General features: G+C 35.1%; 1 protein-coding gene across 1 annotated transcript; it reads left to right on the forward strand.

Moving 5' to 3' along the window:
• The first annotated feature begins 5,032 nt into the window (after positions 1-5,032).
• LOC308693060 (sialic acid-binding Ig-like lectin 14) lies at positions 5,033-16,394 on the forward strand. Its single transcript, XM_081369768.1, has 9 exons — positions 5,033-5,079; positions 5,936-5,986; positions 6,172-6,552; positions 6,738-7,034; positions 7,115-7,214; positions 8,418-8,456; positions 11,115-11,147; positions 11,286-11,720; positions 15,950-16,394. The coding sequence occupies exons 2-8, from the start codon at positions 5,947-5,949 to the stop codon at positions 11,353-11,355; spliced, it is 960 nt and encodes a 319-aa protein (XP_081225894.1). The 5' UTR covers positions 5,033-5,079; positions 5,936-5,946; the 3' UTR covers positions 11,356-11,720; positions 15,950-16,394.
• Positions 16,395-21,887: the final 5,493 nt, after the last annotated feature.

Here is a 21,887-nt window from a genome sequence, read left to right on the forward strand (position 1 = left end):
AAACTGATTGCGGCAAACCATTTAAGTTTACAAATAAATACATATGAGTATTGTGAACTTATATATATATATATATATATATATATATATATATATATATAAGTTCACAAAACTCATATGTATTTATTTTTAAACTTAAATGGTTTACCGCAATCACTTTCCTCAATCGGTTTGAGTTGAGTTAACTTGTTGGGTTTTACAGTGATGTGGTTTCGGACGCAGCCCATGAGACTGTGCGTGTCCCATTTGTCACTTAGATTCAGAAGGGTGCTCGCAAGCACCCTTTTTGCTGTCGATATGCGCCCTTGATTAGCACTTTTCCACAGCAGACTTCTTGTGTGGATGCGTAGGAAGACCGTACGTGTTTAGGGTTCCATTTGGGACAGGGCCGCTGACAGGCAGGCTGGACATCGTATTGTGTTAGATGATTGATGATCATTGCAATGACTGGATGATTTTTTTTATCCTGAGACTTCCACAGAAGCTATATTTACATTTTTTTTATTTATTTATTTTTTATTTAGACCACTTCTTTTATTGAATGCTATCTGGGTGCAAAGACAGTTTCAACCAGAATAATATTAAGTGTTCATGAAAAAAATGCCTACCTTACCTTTAACCTTTAAGATCCACTGAGTGAAAGAGAAATACCAGTGAGAGATGAGTAGATCAACTAGCTTCTCACATAAGATGTGAGAGGGTGTTTTCCTGTGAGACTCACTGTATTGGTGTTAAAGTGCTAGCTAGATTGTGGCTTCTGCATTTTCATGCAGTTTTTTAAGATGCTTTGAGTGATGTTAATGTATCACGGTGGCTGCTATATTTTAGGTGGTTTCTAGGGGGTGGATTAAGTCTTTCTTTGTACATTTGTGGTATTTAACCCTGTTTTATTTGCTGTGGGTGCAATTACACACCAGAATTTAATACTAAGAGTCTGATGAAACCCTATTTGAGATACTGTATATATGATATATAACCCTATATGAGCAATAGTAATAGTGATGCGTATAAAACCAATGCGTATCTTTTTTTTTTTTGTCAATATGCACCACTAGTGGCCTGACTGTGACCATTATGTGGCATGAACTTGATCTCTTCATATGAACAGGATGTGGGTTATAAGTCTGACTTTAGCAAATGATATTCATAGGGATGACCTTTTACTTGGAAAAAGTGACACTTCATTATCATTATTTGTCGGTTAATTACTAAACATCTCGACTGCTAAAACAAACTTTGTAAGGTTTACTTATGAATTTGATCATGACCTCAATTTATCACCATTCATCTCCATTGTCTCCTGTGTTTGAGATACTGTGTAAAAGAAATGGAATATATTAGAGTCTAAAATTTTTACATTTATATTTTTGTTGTACTTGTTTATATATTATAGCAAAATATTAAACAAGTGACTTTTTTTTTAAGAAAGTTTTATGCAAAAAAATGCAAAAAAAAATACATTATCTTTTTAGAACTAACATCACTCAGGAAAGTTAGATGTGAGAAAATTCTAGCATCATGTGTATGCAGATACATGGTTTGATATGTAATTCATACCATTTTATGAATCTTTTTAAGATGATATTTTATTCACATTATACTTAGATATTATTTGATGTAATAGTTTTATACAAAAGCTGCATATTTGAAATTCTGCTTTGGCCTTGTGACAGACATAATTTGCAGTAATGCAGTTCATCAAAATTTATGGCTACTGCACTGAAAATGAAAAAAAAAGGGGAAGTTACATTTTAAGGACAAACAGGAACTACCCCGGAATGATTTAACCCTTTCATGCATGAATTATGATAACCTTAGTCAGGTTTTATTTTTTTTCCTATGTGTTTTTATTGCTCTTAGGGCATGAAAAACAAGAATTGATTTTTATTTTTTATTTTTTCCAAATTTTTCAAAGAGATCTTCAGATGTCTTGAGTGGACAGCATGCGGTTATGGTTTAAACTTAAGATATACTATATTAAATATAAGAAAATAATCAAACAGATAAAGTATGTGAATTTAACAAACTAATCAATACAATTATATCAAATCATGTGAAATTAGACAAATCATGTCAAATTTTATTGACTATAAAATATATAAAAAAATAAATGCAAAATATTGCAAAGGCTTCATACAACTTCATACAAGTTGCACTTCGCGTATCTATGATATCAGAACATGAGGACGTGATCCCATCAGAATTTTCTTCAGCCTGTCAAGGTACAACTGTGGAAACCACTCAGATGCTCCCTCCAGTGCACCAGAGTTGCAACTTGGCATGTCTGACTGACCCTTGGCCATCTTGGTTTGGAGGGGGAAAAAATTGAAACACAAAGGCTTGCCACTTGATTGCAAATTACAGGATGATGCACCAGGGTCCAATGAAGAGGATGATGTGCAACTTTGCCATAAAAACCCGTGCAAATTCAAGAAAATGCTTTTTTAATAGCTGTCCACTGTAGTGACCACTATGCGTGAAAGGGTTAAAGAAACAGACTATGTTATAAATCACACAAAGCTACAGTTTCAAGAGATCCTGACATTCTCCACTAGAAGTCAGTATACACATTGCTTTATGGTTTGTTCTCCTCCACAAAGACAGGGTTGCATATTTCCCAGTTCTGCACTGAAAATTGTTCCTGCTCAGGCTCCAGTGCTGACGGCAGATGGTAGTAACGGATGTGATTCCCTCTCGTAAGGTTTAGTTTTGCCACACTGAAGTCTTTCTTTGACAGTACTTTCCAATTCTTGTTTTTCCTCAGGGCATCCTTGTAAGGGACTTTGTTGTCTGGGAAATCCTCAGTGAGCTTTTCATTTCTCCAAATGTTTCTTCCTGGGTCCTGGGTCAACAGAGGCCTTGATATTCCATTGCCCATGATATATGTTGAGATGTGATGCACTAAAAAAAAAATGAAGACTTAAAAGTATAAAAGTATTATTATTTAAATTTAAGTTAAGTTTATGTACTTTCTAGAACAATAATTATAAAACCTGTAGCCTACATGCATAAACCATTCACTATGTTCACAGACACATTACATGCAAAAGTAAAAAAAAAGAAAAAAAGAAAAAAGAAAAGTATTCATTGACTTTACCTGAGTTGATTTTGAATGGGTCTCATTTGGTTTGAAACCCGATTTGGATTTAAATAGTGATGAGTGCCTGTGGTTGTCTCAGCTCTCAGAGAGTGGTATGAACAGCTATGTGTTAGATAGGTGTTTCTGTTCTTTGAATGGATTGTGGAAATTAGATGAGAAATAGGATTACTGAGCACAATGGATTCTCAGATCCTTGGTCAGTGATGAAACATTATTCTCACAACCCTTGATAGTAGGCTATCTAATTGAACTGATGTTGATTCAATAAGCTCCGTCTAAACACTGATTGCATCTGAATATCTTTCAAAGATTGATTTATTCAACATTTACTTGATCAAAAAGATTAGATCAAGAATAACTATAAAATAACTCCTTAAAATTATGCAAATAAATGTTTGCTAATATTTCATTGAATTGTACAATGCATTGGTTTTATATCAGGTCATACGTTACTCAAAAGATCATAGAAATGAAACTGAATGAAAACGCAAAATTGACCAATCTACACCAGATTATGCTGGTTTTTATAAGTTTTCACCTAGCCACTATGCTTGAACATAAAAAATAAAAAAATAAATAAAAAATATTCATCTCTTTTATATTTGGTTACAAGCCATATTCTTTTTTCAAACATTTCCTTTAAAATTATGATGCCTATAGCCTTAAACTTTTTAAGGTGATTTCTCGTTTCCATTATCACAAACTTATTTACAGTATATGGAGTTTAAATGGGCTTTTTAAAACGTTAAAACTACCGCTTTTAGTTATGGCGACGTAACGGGAAAAATCAGGTTTGTTGTCAATAAATGTACTTTTTGGTTTCCGTTTTTATTTCCATAAACTGGCCGCAGTGGCCCGTCAAAGTATCGTGAGAAATCGCTACCCTGATGGCACAAGTACATCTCGGAGATGCCTATTTGATGTCTGCATTTACATCTGCAAGATGTATTTTTTAGAGTGTTTGCTCATCTGCAATACATCTCTAGGACGTTTTCTGTTAGATGTCATATGGACATTTAAGATGTCTTTAAAGGTGCATTGTGTAATATTTAGGAGGATCTGTTGACAGAAATGCAATATCATTTACATAAATATGTTTTAGGTGTATAAAGACCTTACATAATGAACCGTTATGTTTTTATAACCACAGAATGAGCCATTTCTATCTACATACACTGCGTGTCCCCTTACATTGAAACAGTATCTTAACGGACAAAAGCGTTATGTTGTCCTTCGTGCAAAGACGCAAGCTTATGTCAGCGAATAAAACACAGACACAATGATGAACAAGTAGGCTAACAATAATATTCACAATAATATATATTTTTACTGAATAATTAAGTAAACATATTTTCTTAATTTATCTTTGTAAAGAAACCTCATTGCTTAACTGTCTCTGCTGTCTCAGCCGATGAAATCACTTGCTGTTGGTTGTAATTCACAACCTCACCATTAGATGCCGCTAAAAATCACACACTGCAGCTGTATTAGCTATAGATTGTCTTTTTCATCCATGATCTAAGTGGTTACATGTTTTCTGAATAAAAAATAATATATTTTCACAATTTCTTTTTTTCTCTCCACTTCAAGGTTTTTAACATCACAGGGAAATTTTATGAAGCAGTAATTTTCCATTGTATAAGATAACTTGTTAAATCTGTTCTGGTCAGTCAAAGTCTGCTCATTTTTACCACTTCATCTCCTGATTCCTGCTGTTTCTCTGTCTCTTGGCCTGTCAGAGGACTTAACATGATCATTCTCTTCTTCGTATGAACTTTTCCCTGATGCTCAGAATCCGACAAGGGATGCATGAGAAAATGAGAAATGAAATAAAGGTCTTAATGAATTCTCAGAAATCTGTGGGGAACAATATACTTCCTGTTGTTTTTTTTTTAGGTAGTGTATATCTCTGGTTTGCATTAGAATTCAGTCAGTCTTTCAGTCAGTAAAGGCACACCAGTCACACACTGAAAAATAAGGTAGGCTCCCTTTCTTTTTATATATACATATTATCATCGATAAATCATCATGATTAGAAGCATGGTGATAATATTTCGATCTAAAAACAAATGCCTGTGTATATGAAATTTTACGTGATGAATGAGAAAATTCCAAATATACATAAAAAGAGTTATTGCCTTGTATTACTTCATATATTTAATATGTTATTCTGTCAATATGTAAGTTAATTTCCATTATTATTTATTTCATATTTGACTGATCATTGCAAGATGTTTTATCTGTATGATTCATATTAGATGCATATGTAGCACAATATTATTTTTAATTTTATTTTTATTTTGCAGATGTAAAGGTCATTTTGCTCTTATAGTATAGAGAACTAAAAACAGGTCGTATTAACCTCAATAAAAAAAAAAAAAAAAAAAAAAAACCTTGCTTCCCCACCTAAGCGAGGCCCATCTATCTTAACTTTTTTTCAGTTTATCCACTGTTGCTTGTGATTGTGAACTAGTAAGCACAGGAAAATGTCATGATTAGAAAAATATTAGACTTGTGCATCGTTCTCTTCTGCTTGACTCTCTGAATTTCATATTGAAGCCTTTGCATTTTCTTCAAGTAATCATTGATTCAATTTGTTATTCCTTTATTAACAAATATCATTGTCCAACAACCTTGTCTTCGGATTCTACTTGCATAAATATGATCAATTAATTATACATTTTTATCTCCTGAGAACTATCAGGTTGATAATATATATATATATATATATATATATATAATGAACACTATAATTGAAGCCTATCCAGTGCCTTAGATAAAGATTGTTGTATGCAGTAACATTTTTTGATCAATTGCTATGTTTTTCCTCGTCAGTCCAGTCCAGCATGGGTGTACGGGCACGGGTTCTTCTCTGCTGGCTTCAGGGTATGACATTTTTCCATACATTATAAATAAATGATTAAATTTAATTTGTGAGATTATAAATATATATATATATATATATATATATATATATATATATATATATATATATATATATATATATAATTTAATTGTTTAATTAAAAAAAAAAGTTTATTAACTTTCACTTTTTTGTTAATATTTTGCAGTTCTTTGTGCTGTCGTGTTTGGTGATGTTTGGAAGGTGGAGGTAGAGTCTAAAATGGATGCTCTGGTCTCATCTTGTGTCGTGTTGCCCTGTACATTCAAATACCCTGCTCAAGAACAGCCCTCCAGTCGTATTAAAGGCATGTGGCACATGAAGGACAAATGGGAGGAGTACATCTATCACAATGATCAAACAAGGGTTCTAGACAATTTCAAGGGTCGTACAAGACTGATTGGTTCACTGGGTGAATTAAACTGCTCCTTGGAGATTGATGATGTCAAAAACCATGACAACGGCCCGTATTGTTTCAGGGTGGAATTAGAGACATCTAAAATAGACAAGTTCTCCTTTGTGGATAACTGTGTGACAATTAAAATGATTGGTAAGTGTGTATTTGAGCTGTCAACCTGTAATTTACAATAGGATACAAAACAAGAAAACATACAACAACAACAACAACAAAAAATGGAAAGATTCCAAATGATGTTTTTGTGACAAAATAATTAGTAAATAAGCTAGTTTTTACTATGGGAAATATGTGTTCTGTCATTCAAAATATATGTACAGAGAAAGCATCAAAACCAGAGTTGCTGGCTGAGACGTCTGTAGAAGAGGGTCAACCTGCAACCTTCAAATGCTCCGTCCGTCACACCTGTCCGTCCCATCAGCCCACTCTCAGTTGGAGCCAACCTGGAAAACCCATCATGATCTACAAGAACATTGGTCATGGAAATTGGGAAGTAGAGTCAATCCTTACCTTCACCCCAACAAAAGAGGATGATCACTCCTCTGTCACATGCACAGTCAAGTACCACGGGAGTGTTGAGGGTGAAATGCAAGCCACTCACCAAATCTTTGTGAAAGGTATAACAATAAGACTATACTGTGTATATATTGTTATACGTGATAATTTTTAGTAATTAAGTGATTTGTTTTTTTACCAGAACAAGCAACTCTCAACCACATTCTCATACCAACCATCTCTGGTCTTGGAGCTGCTCTTTTGGTTGGATTACTGTGTTTCTTCGTTATCAAGAGATACAAGTGAGTCTGGGTCTGAATTAAGCATAAGATCATTGACTAATAATAAGAAATGCATTCCTAAAAACATTTGATATTTGTGTAAATTACTTTTAATTTTATGTATAATTGGTTTATTTTAACACGCACACACACACACACACACACACACACACACACACACACACACACACACACACACACACACACACACACACACACACACACACACAAAGGAAACCGCACACCAAACAAATTCAAAGTTCAAGATACATTGAAAAGTAGAATTTTACTGAAGATCTTCATAAGTGACAAAATAAGCAGTTTTCTAATGTTTTTTAAGGCCCCGTTTACACGTACATGGTTATTTTGAAAAACGGAGACATTTCCCTTCGTTTGCGCCCTTCGTTTACACGCAAACGGAGGATTCGCCAATGAAACCGATTCTTTCTAAAAACTCCGGCCAGAGTGGAGATTTTGAAAATCTTCGTTTGCACGTTTGCATGTAAACAGAGAAAACCGGAGTTTTAGGTAGCGACGTCACAGAATGTGACTATTTTCGGGATTCTGATTGGCTAAGGTGGGCTTGAGCTTCTCGTTACACTGCCACCTACAGTTTTGGCATGCTCTTGACAGCATATACACAGGTTCGTGTGCACGATGTTATTTTTGAAAACGAAGAGGGGTGAAATATCCGTTTATGAAAATAGCCACCTACGTGTAAACGTAGCCTAAGATATAAGCACTGAAGATATTCAAAGACGAACTGAAAGTTTTGTTTTTTGCTTTGCTTTTTGTACAGTCACTTTTTTGTTAGTGTTTTTTAGTATTCTGTTGTCACTGTCTGTGAGTCTTCAGTAAAATACTAATTTTGAATTTGTTTGAATTTTGATTTTTCATGTTTTGTAAACTGAATCTATGCACCCAGAAAAAAAAATAAATAAATGTTGCAGGACTTTTTCTTATTCTTTTAAAACCCTGCACTTATTTGTGAGCATTTGAGAATGCATTATGACAGTATTACTCAACTCCAGTCCTCGGGACCCACATGCCAGAATGATTTAGATGTCTCCCTAGATGTTTAACACGCTAAGATGCTGATGAGTTGACTCATGTGTTTTAATTTGGTAGTTGAGTGAAGACATTGGAGGGCTGAGAAACACTGCATTAAGACATTCTGGTATCTTTCAGTAATAATTTGTTTTAAATCACTAAAATCTTTCCCAGAAAGCGCATTGCAGATCTCCAATCCAGAAACGACAATGGGTGAGTATTAACAGCAATTTTACCTCAGAACATTAATAGTGACTGATTTTACAATTTGTGGCTTTAAGTTTGTGGACTTTGAGTTATCTATAATAGTGTACTCTCAAAAGCTGAAAAACTTGTGGCATATATATATATAGACTTCATCAAGCCCTCATAAATCAGTACCACATTTGTTCGTCCCATACAACTTAATTTGCTTTTATGAGACAGCCAAACAGCTAACTTTTCCTGTCCGAAAATGAAATTGAGTATATGATAAATCTCCCTCTTATTATACTCCCTCTTACTTCATATATTTAGGTCCATAAATAAACAATTCAGATGTAAAAACCTAACCTCTGGCACCACCCACTAATAAGGTCAAAAAGAGGCATCAACCTACTACAATTGAGAAACAAATGAAAAACTGTCTCCTGTTGTTCACAGAAAGGACATCCCATCCCTACTAGTGGATCAAAATGTGCTCTGAATCTGTTTGTAGCTTTGATGCCATGTACAACTCGCCATTGCAGGTCTCCAGACCTTTTTTCAATGGGAGGTTTGTACAAGGTCTTACAGTTACCTTTTGGGGAAGAGTCTGGTCCAAAAAACTCTGTCCATTTAGACTCCTTTACAATTTCAAGGACATGAAGATGAACCTTTATACACAATGCATAAAATGCTTTTTTTCCCAACGTCTCTGAAATTCCCCAGTTGAAACATCTGAAGTGAGTGCCCAGAAAGCCATGAATACTGCATTGAATTCTCATTCAAACTTGAACTGATGAATTCACACAAAGTTATGTAAAAACGCCAGTCTTGGCGAGTATCCTAGTAAACATTGCTGGTAATGTCTTAAAGGTGCTGTATGTAGATTTTCTACCAAAACGAATCCTTTTTTTATTGCCTGTGTGTGAAGGGGTTGTAACTTATGACTTATGCAACTTATGACATGTCTGATAAAACTAAGAAACTACCTGCGCCCAGCAAAACACAGACTCCAACACAAACTCCACATATTGATAAAAAACTAAAAAAAAAAGTTTTTTTTCTGCTGAAGCTCGTAAGGCCAGACGTGAATCGGATGAACTTCGGGTAAAAAACACGGATCAACATCGGCAGGGCATTTGAATAATGGAGAAACCTTATCTACAAACCTAGAATGTACATTTCCTGAAGAAAATGTGAAGTGGTGCTTGCAGTGGCAAAATTCGGCACGGTTGATAGGGTTCCATACTTATCATGGTACTTATCATGGAGCATTAGTTCAACGTCAAGCTGATAAAAGTAGCCTATTATTTTAACATTGCAGTGGGAGTTTACCTGAGTTTCCAGCATGTTGTGGGATGCTTTGTGTGTTACGTCCGGTTGCGTCTCAGTCTGGCCGGTACCCACAGTGCTCGCTCATAAATTCGAGCACGCGTAAGAGCACGCGCTTGTAAACTTATTGGTTGCAATCTGAAACATCACCGCTAGAGGCCGCTAAAAACTACATACAGCACCTTTAAGTGAACGTATACGTCACCGTTCAGAAATGAAATGCATATAACTAGTATATTCGATACTTTCAATGTTTTTTGTATCTTAAAATACAATAATTATTAGCTACATGCAAAGTGACCCTCAGTTGGTTTTCAACCTTTGAGAATAAGTAAAATTCAACAATGTGAACATAGTCACACGGAGATCCCCATATCTCTGGGACTGAACCATATAGGCCCTTTAAGATTAAAATACCAAAAGAGAAGTTTATTAATAGCCAGTATCTTAAATGGTATTAAGATATCTTTAATACTTCTTGACTTACAGACAAGTAAGTCAAAGGAAAAACAATATAGTAGTCAGACAGGAATGTTCGACAAAGGGAAACAAGATACATTTCTAGTTTTAACATTATTTGTTCTTTTCAGTCATTTCACTTTAGAAGAAATATTTATCAGCTGTATGAAAAGTGACTCATATTTGGTTTTTGACCCCTGGAAATTTAACAAATTACTCATGGAGCCACATTGAAATCCCTAGATCTCGGGAAATTAAGCATATAGGGCATCAAGGATTAATATACCAAAAGAAAAGTTTAAGAACCAAAATCTAAAAGGGTATTAAGATATATTTAATACGTCTTGAGTAACAGGTATGCAGACTTTGGTGAAAAAAAAAACACAAGAAGTGCCTTTTCACATTTTTGACCTGTCGCCATTGGCCTATAATGCAGCAAAGATTGCTAAAGTCAACAGATTTTACTAATAGACTACTAATCTCCTGGTAAAAATAAAATAATGCTCAATTTTTCTAAAGTCATTTCTACCCCCCTTCAACTTGGCTCCAAATCTCAGGTGAAAATGGTCATTTTCACAATTTCACCCCCCTCTACAAAATACTGGACTACTCCGTATTAATATTTTAGCTTTCTTTTTCTTTTTCTGTTATGAAAAATAAAGAGAGGTTAAACTCTATGTCTGATCTGACTGGGTTGGAGAGGGGAAGTACATTGTGTTTAAAGATGCTTCCTGCTGATAAAAGCACACAGATCTGTTTCCAATCTAATAATACACTTACTAATTAGAATATGTTCAAATATAACAATAATAACCCAAACAATGTAACTGAAATTAAAAAGTCATCATAATTGTTATACTAAAGATGATAATCTTAAGTTTTAAATGTTTTTTTTAGAATATGGAATCGACTATCAAGAATGTCTCGCAGGTAATTAGTATACTTTCAAATCTATTTTTAACATCTGCATTGGATAATTCATCAACCTCCATCAGTTATGAATGAACTTGATCTCAATTAAATCCTTGACTTTGTGTGCGTGTGTGTGCGTGTGTGTGTGATCACCAGGTTTCGTTCAGGTGAAGGCAGCAGTGGTCCTGGTGGCAGAGAGCAGAGGCAAGTACACAACAGCTTCTAATGTCCTCTAGTGAAAATCATCTACTGAATCTGTGATTTGATTTGGATTATAGTTATGGTGTAGAGTTGGTTTTATGAATAGAGACTGAGTTATTCAGTAGGAATTTGAGGTGTGGGGTTGGATACTATCTGTAATCCATAATTTATACTACGACAATAAATAGACATTTTGACTGTATGTTCTCCTAGAGCTTTAACTCTACAGCCTCCAAGTACAGGTCAGACCTTCAGACTTTTCTGACTTGGGTTACTGTATCTTTTCAAATTGACCCGACTTATGGTTTTCCTAAAAATGAAGAATAAAAATCATAAAAAGCCCGTATAGACATTCATTGAGGGTGTCAAAAATGTAATACAATAACTGGAGTATTTAAGCTTTATCTACTACGTATCAATCACTAGCAAAGCCTAGCAACTAGCTCAGAACATGCTTGCAACATGCAGATTTTTGCTAGCAATATGCTAATTCACGCCAACAACATGCTAATTCATTCTAGCAACATGTTAATTTATGCCAACAAAATGCTTATTCCTGTTAACAAAATGCTATATATTTTTATCAACATGCTAATTCATGCTAACAACATGTTGAAACATTATCATCGTGTTAAAATCTGCTAATTCATATTAGCAAAACATGTTAATTCATGCTAATAGCATGCTAATTCACACTACCAACATGTTATTTCATGCTAGCAACATGTTAAATCATGCAAGCAAAATGCCAATTCATGTTAACAACATGCTAATTCAGACTACCAACATGTTAATTAATGGGAGCAACATGCTAATTCATGCTAAACATGCTAGCAACATTCTAATTCATGCTAGCAACCTGTTAAAAATGGCAGCAAAACATGCCTATTCATGCTAACAATTTGTTAAAACATCTTAATTCATGCTAACAATGTCTTTCAATGTTTCTCTTTCCACTTCACTGAATTTAAGGCTTATCAAACTTTAAAACTTTTATATGGCTTTTTCAAGCCAACATCAAAGTTTGTTTATGTTGTACATTTCTCACAATTTCTCCCTGTTTCTCAGTAGAGATCAGCACTGTCAGATAATTTGTCAAATATTCATTATGAATATTGACAAATACGTTATATGGTATGCAAATATGGTATATGGTATGCAGTGGATTTTTTTTTTTTTTGCTATTGGTAGTAAATAATGGCCCTAGTTACAGTAAGGGAAAGCTCCTAAAAAACTCAGATCAGTTTTACAACAACAACAAAAAACATTAAACTCTTTACCTTGACCTTACTGAACTCATAGCAGGTAGGTTATATATAAGAATATATATATATATATATATATATATATATATATATATATATATATATATATATATATATATATATATATATATATATATATATTCTTTGAGTATTTAATACACTTTTTACCGAAAAAAATTACTAAATTATTTGTGTCTTATAAAAAGAGTTAGAGATCAGGCAAAGAGTCAAATTGTATGGTGCTTATGTGTTATTTTTGGATCTGACTGGGGTAGAGAGGGGAAGTACAATGTGTTTAAAGATGTTTCCTGTTGATGAAAGGACACAGATCTGTTTATACAATCTAATACTACATTATATATTAGTTAATGTGTTAATTATTGCTATTATTATTTTTTCTTCTGTTTGACACATTCAAAATAGCCTATTTAATGCAATTAATGCAGCATCCATTTTTTTATTTTTTTATTTATTTTTTGGCATGCTTTTGCTAGCGTTACAGTATATGATCACACTCTCATTCATTCAAGTGCTTTTAAACCATTCGAGCATAATAAGATGCAAAAGATAACTCAATTCAGTACTGGTCTGTGATGCAGCTCTCTGTAAACAACATACATGCTTCTCAGTGCACCAGTACAGATTTTAATTCCCTTTTGTGTAGTATTGCTGCTGAACCGACTAAAACACGCAAAATTATGTCAAAATGCCCATTTTTTTTTAAATGACTAAAGAGTTGGGAGAAAATTGGATGTCAGATTCGCTTCATGTCTTAAAGCAGTGTAAACAAGCTGAAGTCTGTCATCAGTCCAACAAACAAAAAAAGGGAAAATCACACACTGCTCTTGACTGAATAATATTTTTTAGCTTTAATAATGATTAATCTGTATTTAATGTATACAGTAAAGACTGCAGTGCTATTTTACACATGATCAGTTGGTAACAATTTACAATAAGGTTCATTAGTTAACATTAGTTAACTACCTTATTTAACATGAACTAAGTATGAACAATACTTCTACAGCATTTATTCATCTTTTTAATTGAATTATCTAATACTAAGTTAATATTAATTTCAACATTTAATACATTATTAAAAAATATTGTATTTGTTAACAATAGTTAATGCATTGTGAACTAACATAAATTGTACAAATTCAAGCAGTCAGAAGCTGTAAGTGTTACTTATCTTTAGTTATTGAAAAAGTCCCCTAGCTGCTGTTTTTTTTTTTTTTTACATTTATATTCAGCACTGTTTTTGAGGAAGAATCGTCAGCATGTTCATCAGCCACTAACACAATGTTCATTTTTAAATTAAAAAGTTTCACTACCGTTTTGCAGCTTGTATCAGTTAATGTCTACACGGTCTTTCTGTGCAGTTGTGGGTGGCATGTCAAGCATTAATCTAAATGAAGATATGACAAGATACTATTTTCTCATTTGCATTTTTCTGTTCCTCTTTTAGGAGGTCTATTTGGAGTAGATTTTCAAGGTATCCACACACACTGCTTCTTTAGCCTGTTAAGGCCATCATCTTGCTTGTGTCCTTGCAAAGAATTAGGCTTCTATTTGAGCCTGGTTTCTATTTTTCTATAGCAAAATAAAAAGTTTTTAATGAACAAATTGAATTAATGTTATGCCATCAAAACACATATTATGGTAGGCTACTAGTTATGTTAATTAAATAAGTGAGGGAACCATAGATCTAAAACGTGGATAAGAGCAATGAAGGCCAGCGTTTTCATACCTGAAAAAAATGACTTAAACATGGAAATATATGTTCTGCTGATCTAATATCTGTTTTTACATTTTAAAGGAGAGGCCAAGGGCGTCAAATTGACAGGGATTTTGACAACAGGTAAGTATCTGCATGTTTAGTATGATTTTCTTTTTGAATTATATCATCATCAAGGTTTTTTTTTTATATAAATTTGAATTTAACATAGTGTATCATTAAATGGTGATAGCAATGCCAAAGTCATGAGTTAATTTTTCAGGGAATGCATGAACTGATAATTCCCCTGTGCTGTGGACAGTTACTTCAATATAGGCTATCTAAGTATTTTTGTCATGAGCAACTTTTACTATAGGGTCAATTTATATAAAGTTATCTTTTACTTAAGTATGATGGAGGTTTTTGAATCCTAACAGGGCAAACAATGTATGTACAGTGTCAGGAAACAAGCCTTTCGACAAACCTCGTATGCCATCACCAAAGAGGTACAGAGCATTTGAACTAAATATCAGTCTCTGAATAGATTCATAACATAACATAAACATAGTTGCTTAAATCAATTGTCAATAATTGGTTTGATTCATGCTTTAATCATTTTTTTTAAATTTTTTTTATTTAAAATTCTTTCTTTTTTACATGATTCACCGCAGTAAGGCCAAATGCTACTCTGTGAGTATATAATTTATTATTATGTGAACATATATTAACTGCTAAGTGTTTGATTTCTTGTCCTGTAGATCATACATTTTATCTCATAACTTTTGATTCATAGCATGTGCATATCTGATATGTGTTATTATTGCCTGTCTAATCTGACTTCTAAATCTCTGTTTTTAAAATCTTTCATTTCAAGGGTGATGATTTTGATGATGATTACACCAACACGGCAGACCTCAACTTGTATGGAAATATCTGATGAAAATGCCATGCCAAATGAACACAGTAGACTTCACATCAACATCTTCTGTCAGAGATCCTGAGAGCAGGCAATCCTGTTACATAATAATAATAAAAAAAAACTGTGTTGCATTTTAAGCCTGGCCTAACTACCTAAACATGTTTGCATATACTGTAGGACCATACTACTGTATTTACATATTTTGTTATGATGCTTACACCGCTTCTACACCGGACACATCGCGCCACAGCAGCTGTTAACACTGGACACGATAAAGCAACCATTGCAAATACTTTTGTCCTTCCTATGAGTATTGCAAGTGCTTTGAGTATGTCATAAATAGAACATAATAATAATGAGTTCGATTGTCTTTTGTTGCATCATTGCGCCACTTACGTCTGGTGTAGACACGGTGTTACTCTCTTATAAGAAAAAAAAGTTCTATGTAGGGTTCTGTCAGGCACTTCATACCTTTTAGAGGTTCCCAATGTAGGATAATGTATGGACTTGGTTTTAATTAATAAAAAAATAATAATTAAGGCAGTGGTTCTCAACTCCAGTCCTCGGGACCCGCTGCTCTGCATATTTTGTTTGTCTCCCTTATTTAACACACCTGAACCAGATCATCAGCACATTAGGAGAGACTCCATGAACTGAACTGAGTGTGTCAGATAAGAGAGACATACAAAATGTGCAGAGCAGCGGGTCCCGAGGACTGGAGTTGAGAACCACTGAATTAAGGCACTTGTAAATATACTTTATCACCATTGAAATAACCCATTAAACATTTTAGATGTTAACTTACTTAGAACTTTTTTGCCATTATGAGTTCTGTTATACATAAGCCCATTGAACCTTTTTTCTAAGAGTGTACATTGTAAAGGTATAAAAAAAACATTATTAATGTACATAAAAAGTCATATAGTACTAATATAGTGTTTAATGTGTGAGACACAGTGAAACATTTAGTTGAACTGTAGCTGGAAGTTAATACTGTATTTGTTTATTTTTCATTTTTGAGATATAATTTGCAGACCCCGTGTAACTTGACCCCCATTGACACTGTTTTAGTAACAAGCTGTTTTTTGTTGACTAAAAATACTCAAATGTAAATAGCATCTTGATGTTTAATTTGTATCATAGTTTATTAAAGCAACTTTTGCAGCGATTTTTGTGTGAGCATATCAGTGAACACCCCTGACCACTCGGTGAGTTTCACGTCTTTGTAAACGAAAGTTTAATGTGTTTTATGAAGGATTGTTCCAGTGCACCTATACACCCATTCTAGAGGTTTTGGGGAAAGCGAAAGAAACCTAAAATTCTCGGGACAGCAGCATGTGTCCAAATTTTAATCTTAAGCGTTCTATTTCATCAGAAACGATCTGTAAACAGGGCTTTAAGTGTAAAATACCGAACTTACCCTTTAAAATGATTTACAAAAATAGGCCCTAACTCACAAATAAGCCAATATCTCATTTCATGTTGGGGCCAATGTACAGTCAAACCAAAATTTACTTAGACACCTTTAACATTTCTCACATTATCACAATTTATTCCCTAAAGAAACTGAAATGGTAATAATATATGACAAGAATTTAAGAGTTGATATTTCACTGGTTTTGACCATCCTTCTGTTGGACTGTCTCATAAATGAATTAGGTTGAGTAGCTGTCAGCTGTTAAATTTAAGTACACAATTCGATGATACCAATATAGGTCAACCAATAACCAAGCAATGGTTAATTTTGTTCAGTCTGTGGCATACAAAGGTCACTTTAGCAATAAAAAAAAAACACTTAAAGGGACAATCCACCCATTTGCATTAAGCTTTGCATTGTTAGAAACCCAGTCATACTATTGAATGGTCGTGCAACACTCTCTCATTTTCCCCTGAGACGGGAGAAATCCGTTATTTACCTCTTAAGCCGCCTTTCCACTACACACGACAAACGATAGCCGTCGGACCGGAAGTCATTCATTTCCAATGGAGAGTCGTGCGGGAGCTGCGTAGAGTTCCGATCATATGCGTATGCGGAAAATTCGGATCCGATTTGAGCTTTGGATCCGTTGAAATATCTGAACTTCTGCGAATAGACCGTATGCGACCGGCCGACCAGATGTGATGTATTCCAATGTAGTCCAATCAAATCAGTGTGCGCAAGTTGAGAATTAATACTTTTTTTAAAAACTTGATCCGAAACACTTAATACTTTTAAAAAAGGAATGGTTATTCATAAATAAGTTTAAAAATATGATGAATTTAATAAATATATATTATTTCTTTTAATGTGTTCATTTTCCCTCCAAAATTATTGGCGGTCATTATTGATGTTTTCATTCATCATTCATTCATTCAACCATGGTAAATGCACGGAGAATAAAGGCTCTTGTTGTTGCACTCATTTACTGGAGACGCAAAAAGAAATACTCCAAATCAGTGTGGGTAAAACACTACCTGGCTCGGAGGAAACATCTCGGAGAGTATCACCGTTTAGTGCAAGAGATGCGTCTACACCAAAACGGGGAAGATTTCCGTGAGTACTTTCGTGTCTCACGAGAAGAATTTGATGAGATTCTCCAGGCTGTTGGCCCAAAAATTACCAGGGAGGATACTTCATTCCGGGAGTCCATCAGCCCAGCCGAGCGCCTGGCAATTTGTCTCAGGTACAAACTTAAATCAGTATATATATATATATATATATATATATATATATATATATATATATATATATATATATATATATATATATATATATATATATATAAATAAATGTAACCCCTAGGGGGCGCTCACACCGAAATTTGTGTAAATAAACTAGAAACCCCAAAAACCCACGCTCCCTTCTTAGATATTGAGGCAGGTGGTATCCATTGAAGGAAAGGACATGGGACTGATGTACTCAATTATAAATTTATTAAACAATCAATATGATAATTGGCAGTAAAAATGGACAAATATTCCCTCTAGGTAGCAGTAAGCAATTTTACAATAAATAGATCACAGTGAGTTAAAGCATCATAGTGCATGCATACAAGGTATAAAGTCTAACAATATCAAATCTACAGTGCATAAAGTCTAATAAATAAGTACTGCTCACAAAACACTCAAGCACTGCAAGAAACACTCCAAACCAATACTACCATACAGACATACACAACACAGCATTTCACACTTCACTAGTGAACATTACATTACAAAATGGATACTGTTTCCAAGTGAAATATTGCACAATGCCCATAGGCCGAATGTTAGAATGACTTAAGCCCAACTAAATCCAGGTCATCACTGGTGGTAGCCGCTCCTCAGGATGCACACATGCACACAAAAATAAAACAAATAAAACAATGATTAAGCTCAGGAAAAACAGTGGCTAGTGACCGACGTAGGCAATCCTCCTGTAAATCACAAGCATAAGTGGTTTATGATGCTATGACAATTTAAAACAATAACCAATCTATAATTGGAAAATTAAAACAGGACAAGGATCAAACTTACGTTTTTCTTTAAATCAACGCCGTATGCCCCGTAGCAATACGATTAAGTGGTGTGGATGACTAATAACTGTGCACACTCACATCAGTGTTGTTTCTATTCATAGGTAAAATTAACAAGAGAATAATCAGCGCTACACATTATACACTATCTAAAAGGAACAGAGTCAGTGAACTTACATTACTGCAACTCTTATAGGATCACCACTCGCTATATGAAAGCAAGTTTCTGTAAGCTCGTCACTGCTGGTACCATTTACTGGACACCATTAACCGCAGACGCCAGACCGAGCTACAAACAAACACACAATGAGCCGTGTTGAACGGTTCAATGAATTTAAAAACACATAGGCATGGACTTCCAAAAGACTTGCGTTACTTACGTTACTGCAAGACCTATGTAGGATTACTACTCGCTATATGAAAGCAAGTTTCTGTAAGCTCGTCACCGCTGGTACCATTTACTGGACACCATAACCGCGGACGCCCAACCGAGCTACAAGCAAAGAGCCGTGATGAGCGGTTCAATACTACCAACAAATAGACATAACCTCCCAAAAAGACTCACGTTCTCCCCGTCGCACAACCGATACACCAAGAGACTCACTCTTCACTCCTACCGCACCATTTTTCTGTTCATATCTCCCCACATTTAAAAGGACACGTCACTTACGCCACCTGATCCCAATAATCAGCAAACCGTAAAGGTACACTTCCCAAACTCACCACCTGACCCGCTACATTTACCGCCCCTAAAATGTCACCGTCTCGGTGACAGATGGCAAGTACTACAACCAGGGCCTAAAAACAACATTGTGGGAGCAAACGATTGAATGAGCTTCCCCATGCTCGTCTTCAGGTGATTGTTCAGTTAATGTACACGGGAGGTTAAAAGGGTTTGAATGATAACCGGCTGTTGTTCTATTGGTCTGCCTTGGCACAAACTCTCGCTCAGATATTGGCATTGGCGCTTCAGCTGCTGGAGCATATTCCACAGCCGAATCCTGCCAGGTCTGTTCCTGGTGCACCAATGTTGGAGGCGGCTGATCAACAGCCACAGTGGGGACATAACTAATCTGTCCCTCCAGGCAAGGGGTGAACCTCGGGTGGGCGTCAATGTAAGAGTGTGCACAGTCAAAAGTCTCCATTAATTTTAAAAAGATTCTCTCGGGGTCAGCCCTATCAGTCGCTGGACGAAGATTAATCTCCAATTTAACCTCCCTATCAAGAAGTTCATATACAAAATATGCCTGTTCACTAAGGGACATATGTCTAGCCTGTAAACATTTACGAACCTCTTCAACCCATTACTCCATGACCTATGATATTTGGGCAGAATAGAAAAACAGACAGTTTAATGAAGAGACAGTTAAATGTTAAACGCAACCCACTTATTGCTTATAGTGTCGTCGTCCCGGATCTCTCCTCAGCCACTGTTTTTCCTGTAATCAATATAACCTTGGTTATTAACAAAAAAACACACAAAAAAAAAGTACATAAACAAAATTCACAGATATTACACCAGTCCCATTACCCTGCCGACTACGCCAAATGTAACCCCTAGGGGGCGCTCACACCGAAATTTGTGTAAATAAACTAGAAACCCCAAAAACCCACGCTCCCTTCTTAGATATTGAGGCAGGTGGTATCCATTGAAGGAAAGGACATGGGACTGATGTACTCAATTATAAATTTATTAAACAATCAATATGATAATTGGCAGTAAAAATGGACAAATATTCCCTCTAGGTAGCAGTAAGCAATTTTACAATAAATAGATCACAGTGAGTTAAAGCATCATAGTGCATGCATACAAGGTATAAAGTCTAACAATATCAAATCTACAGTGCATAAAGTCTAATAAATAAGTACTGCTCACAAAACACTCAAGCACTGCAAGAAACACTCCAAACCAATACTACCATACAGACATACACAACACAGCATTTCACACTTCACTAGTGAACATTACATTACAAAATGGATACTGTTTCCAAGTGAAATATTGCACAATGCCCATAGGCCGAATGTTAGAATGACTTAAGCCCAACTAAATCCAGGTCATCACTGGTGGTAGCCGCTCCTCAGGATGCACACATGCACACAAAAATAAAACAAATAAAACAATGATTAAGCTCAGGAAAAACAGTGGCTAGTGACCGACGTAGGCAATCCTCCTGTAAATCACAAGCATAAGTGGTTTATGATGCTATGACAATTTAAAACAATAACCAATCTATAATTGGAAAATTAAAACAGGACAAGGATCAAACTTACGTTTTTCTTTAAATCAACGCCGTATGCCCCGTAGCAATACGATTAAGTGGTGTGGATGACTAATAACTGTGCACACTCACATCAGTGTTGTTTCTATTCATAGGTAAAATTAACAAGAGAATAATCAGCGCTACACATTATACACTATCTAAAAGGAACAGAGTCAGTGAACTTACATTACTGCAACTCTTATAGGATCACCACTCGCTATATGAAAGCAAGTTTCTGTAAGCTCGTCACTGCTGGTACCATTTACTGGACACCATTAACCGCAGACGCCAGACCGAGCTACAAACAAACACACAATGAGCCGTGTTGAACGGTTCAATGAATTTAAAAACACATAGGCATGGACTTCCAAAAGACTTGCGTTACTTACGTTACTGCAAGACCTATGTAGGATTACTACTCGCTATATGAAAGCAAGTTTCTGTAAGCTCGTCACCGCTGGTACCATTTACTGGACACCATAACCGCGGACGCCCAACCGAGCTACAAGCAAAGAGCCGTGATGAGCGGTTCAATACTACCAACAAATAGACATAACCTCCCAAAAAGACTCACGTTCTCCCCGTCGCACAACCGATACACCAAGAGACTCACTCTTCACTCCCACCGCACCATTTTTCCATTTATCTCCCCACATTTAAAGGGACACGTCACTTACGCCACCTGATCCCAATAATCAGCAAACCGTAAAGGTACACTTCCCAAACTCACCACCTGACCCGCTACATATATATATATATATATATATATATATATATATAGATAGTAATATCAGTAATATAGTACTATAATAATATAGTAAAATAGAAACATATAAATATGTATAAGCCTATGTGTGCATGTATATGTATGTGTACACACACACACACACACACACACACA

This window comes from Scardinius erythrophthalmus, assembly GCF_964197995.2.
Source record: "Scardinius erythrophthalmus genome assembly, chromosome: 7".
Lineage (NCBI taxonomy): Eukaryota > Metazoa > Chordata > Actinopteri > Cypriniformes > Leuciscidae > Scardinius > Scardinius erythrophthalmus.

What these genes read in the sequence shown, in the direction of transcription:
- LOC308693060 (XM_081369768.1), top strand. Translation starts at nt 5,947, where the DNA reads ATGGGTGTACGGGCACGGGTTCTTCTCTGCTGGCTTCAGG. An exon ending in TTCGTTATCAAGAGATACAA is followed by an intron (nt 7,215 to 8,417) that starts GTGAGTCTGGGT and finishes AATCTTTCCCAG; the next exon opens with AAAGCGCATTGCAGATCTCC. An exon ending in CAATCCAGAAACGACAATGG is followed by an intron (nt 8,457 to 11,114) that starts GTGAGTATTAAC and finishes TGTTTTTTTTAG; the next exon opens with AATATGGAATCGACTATCAA.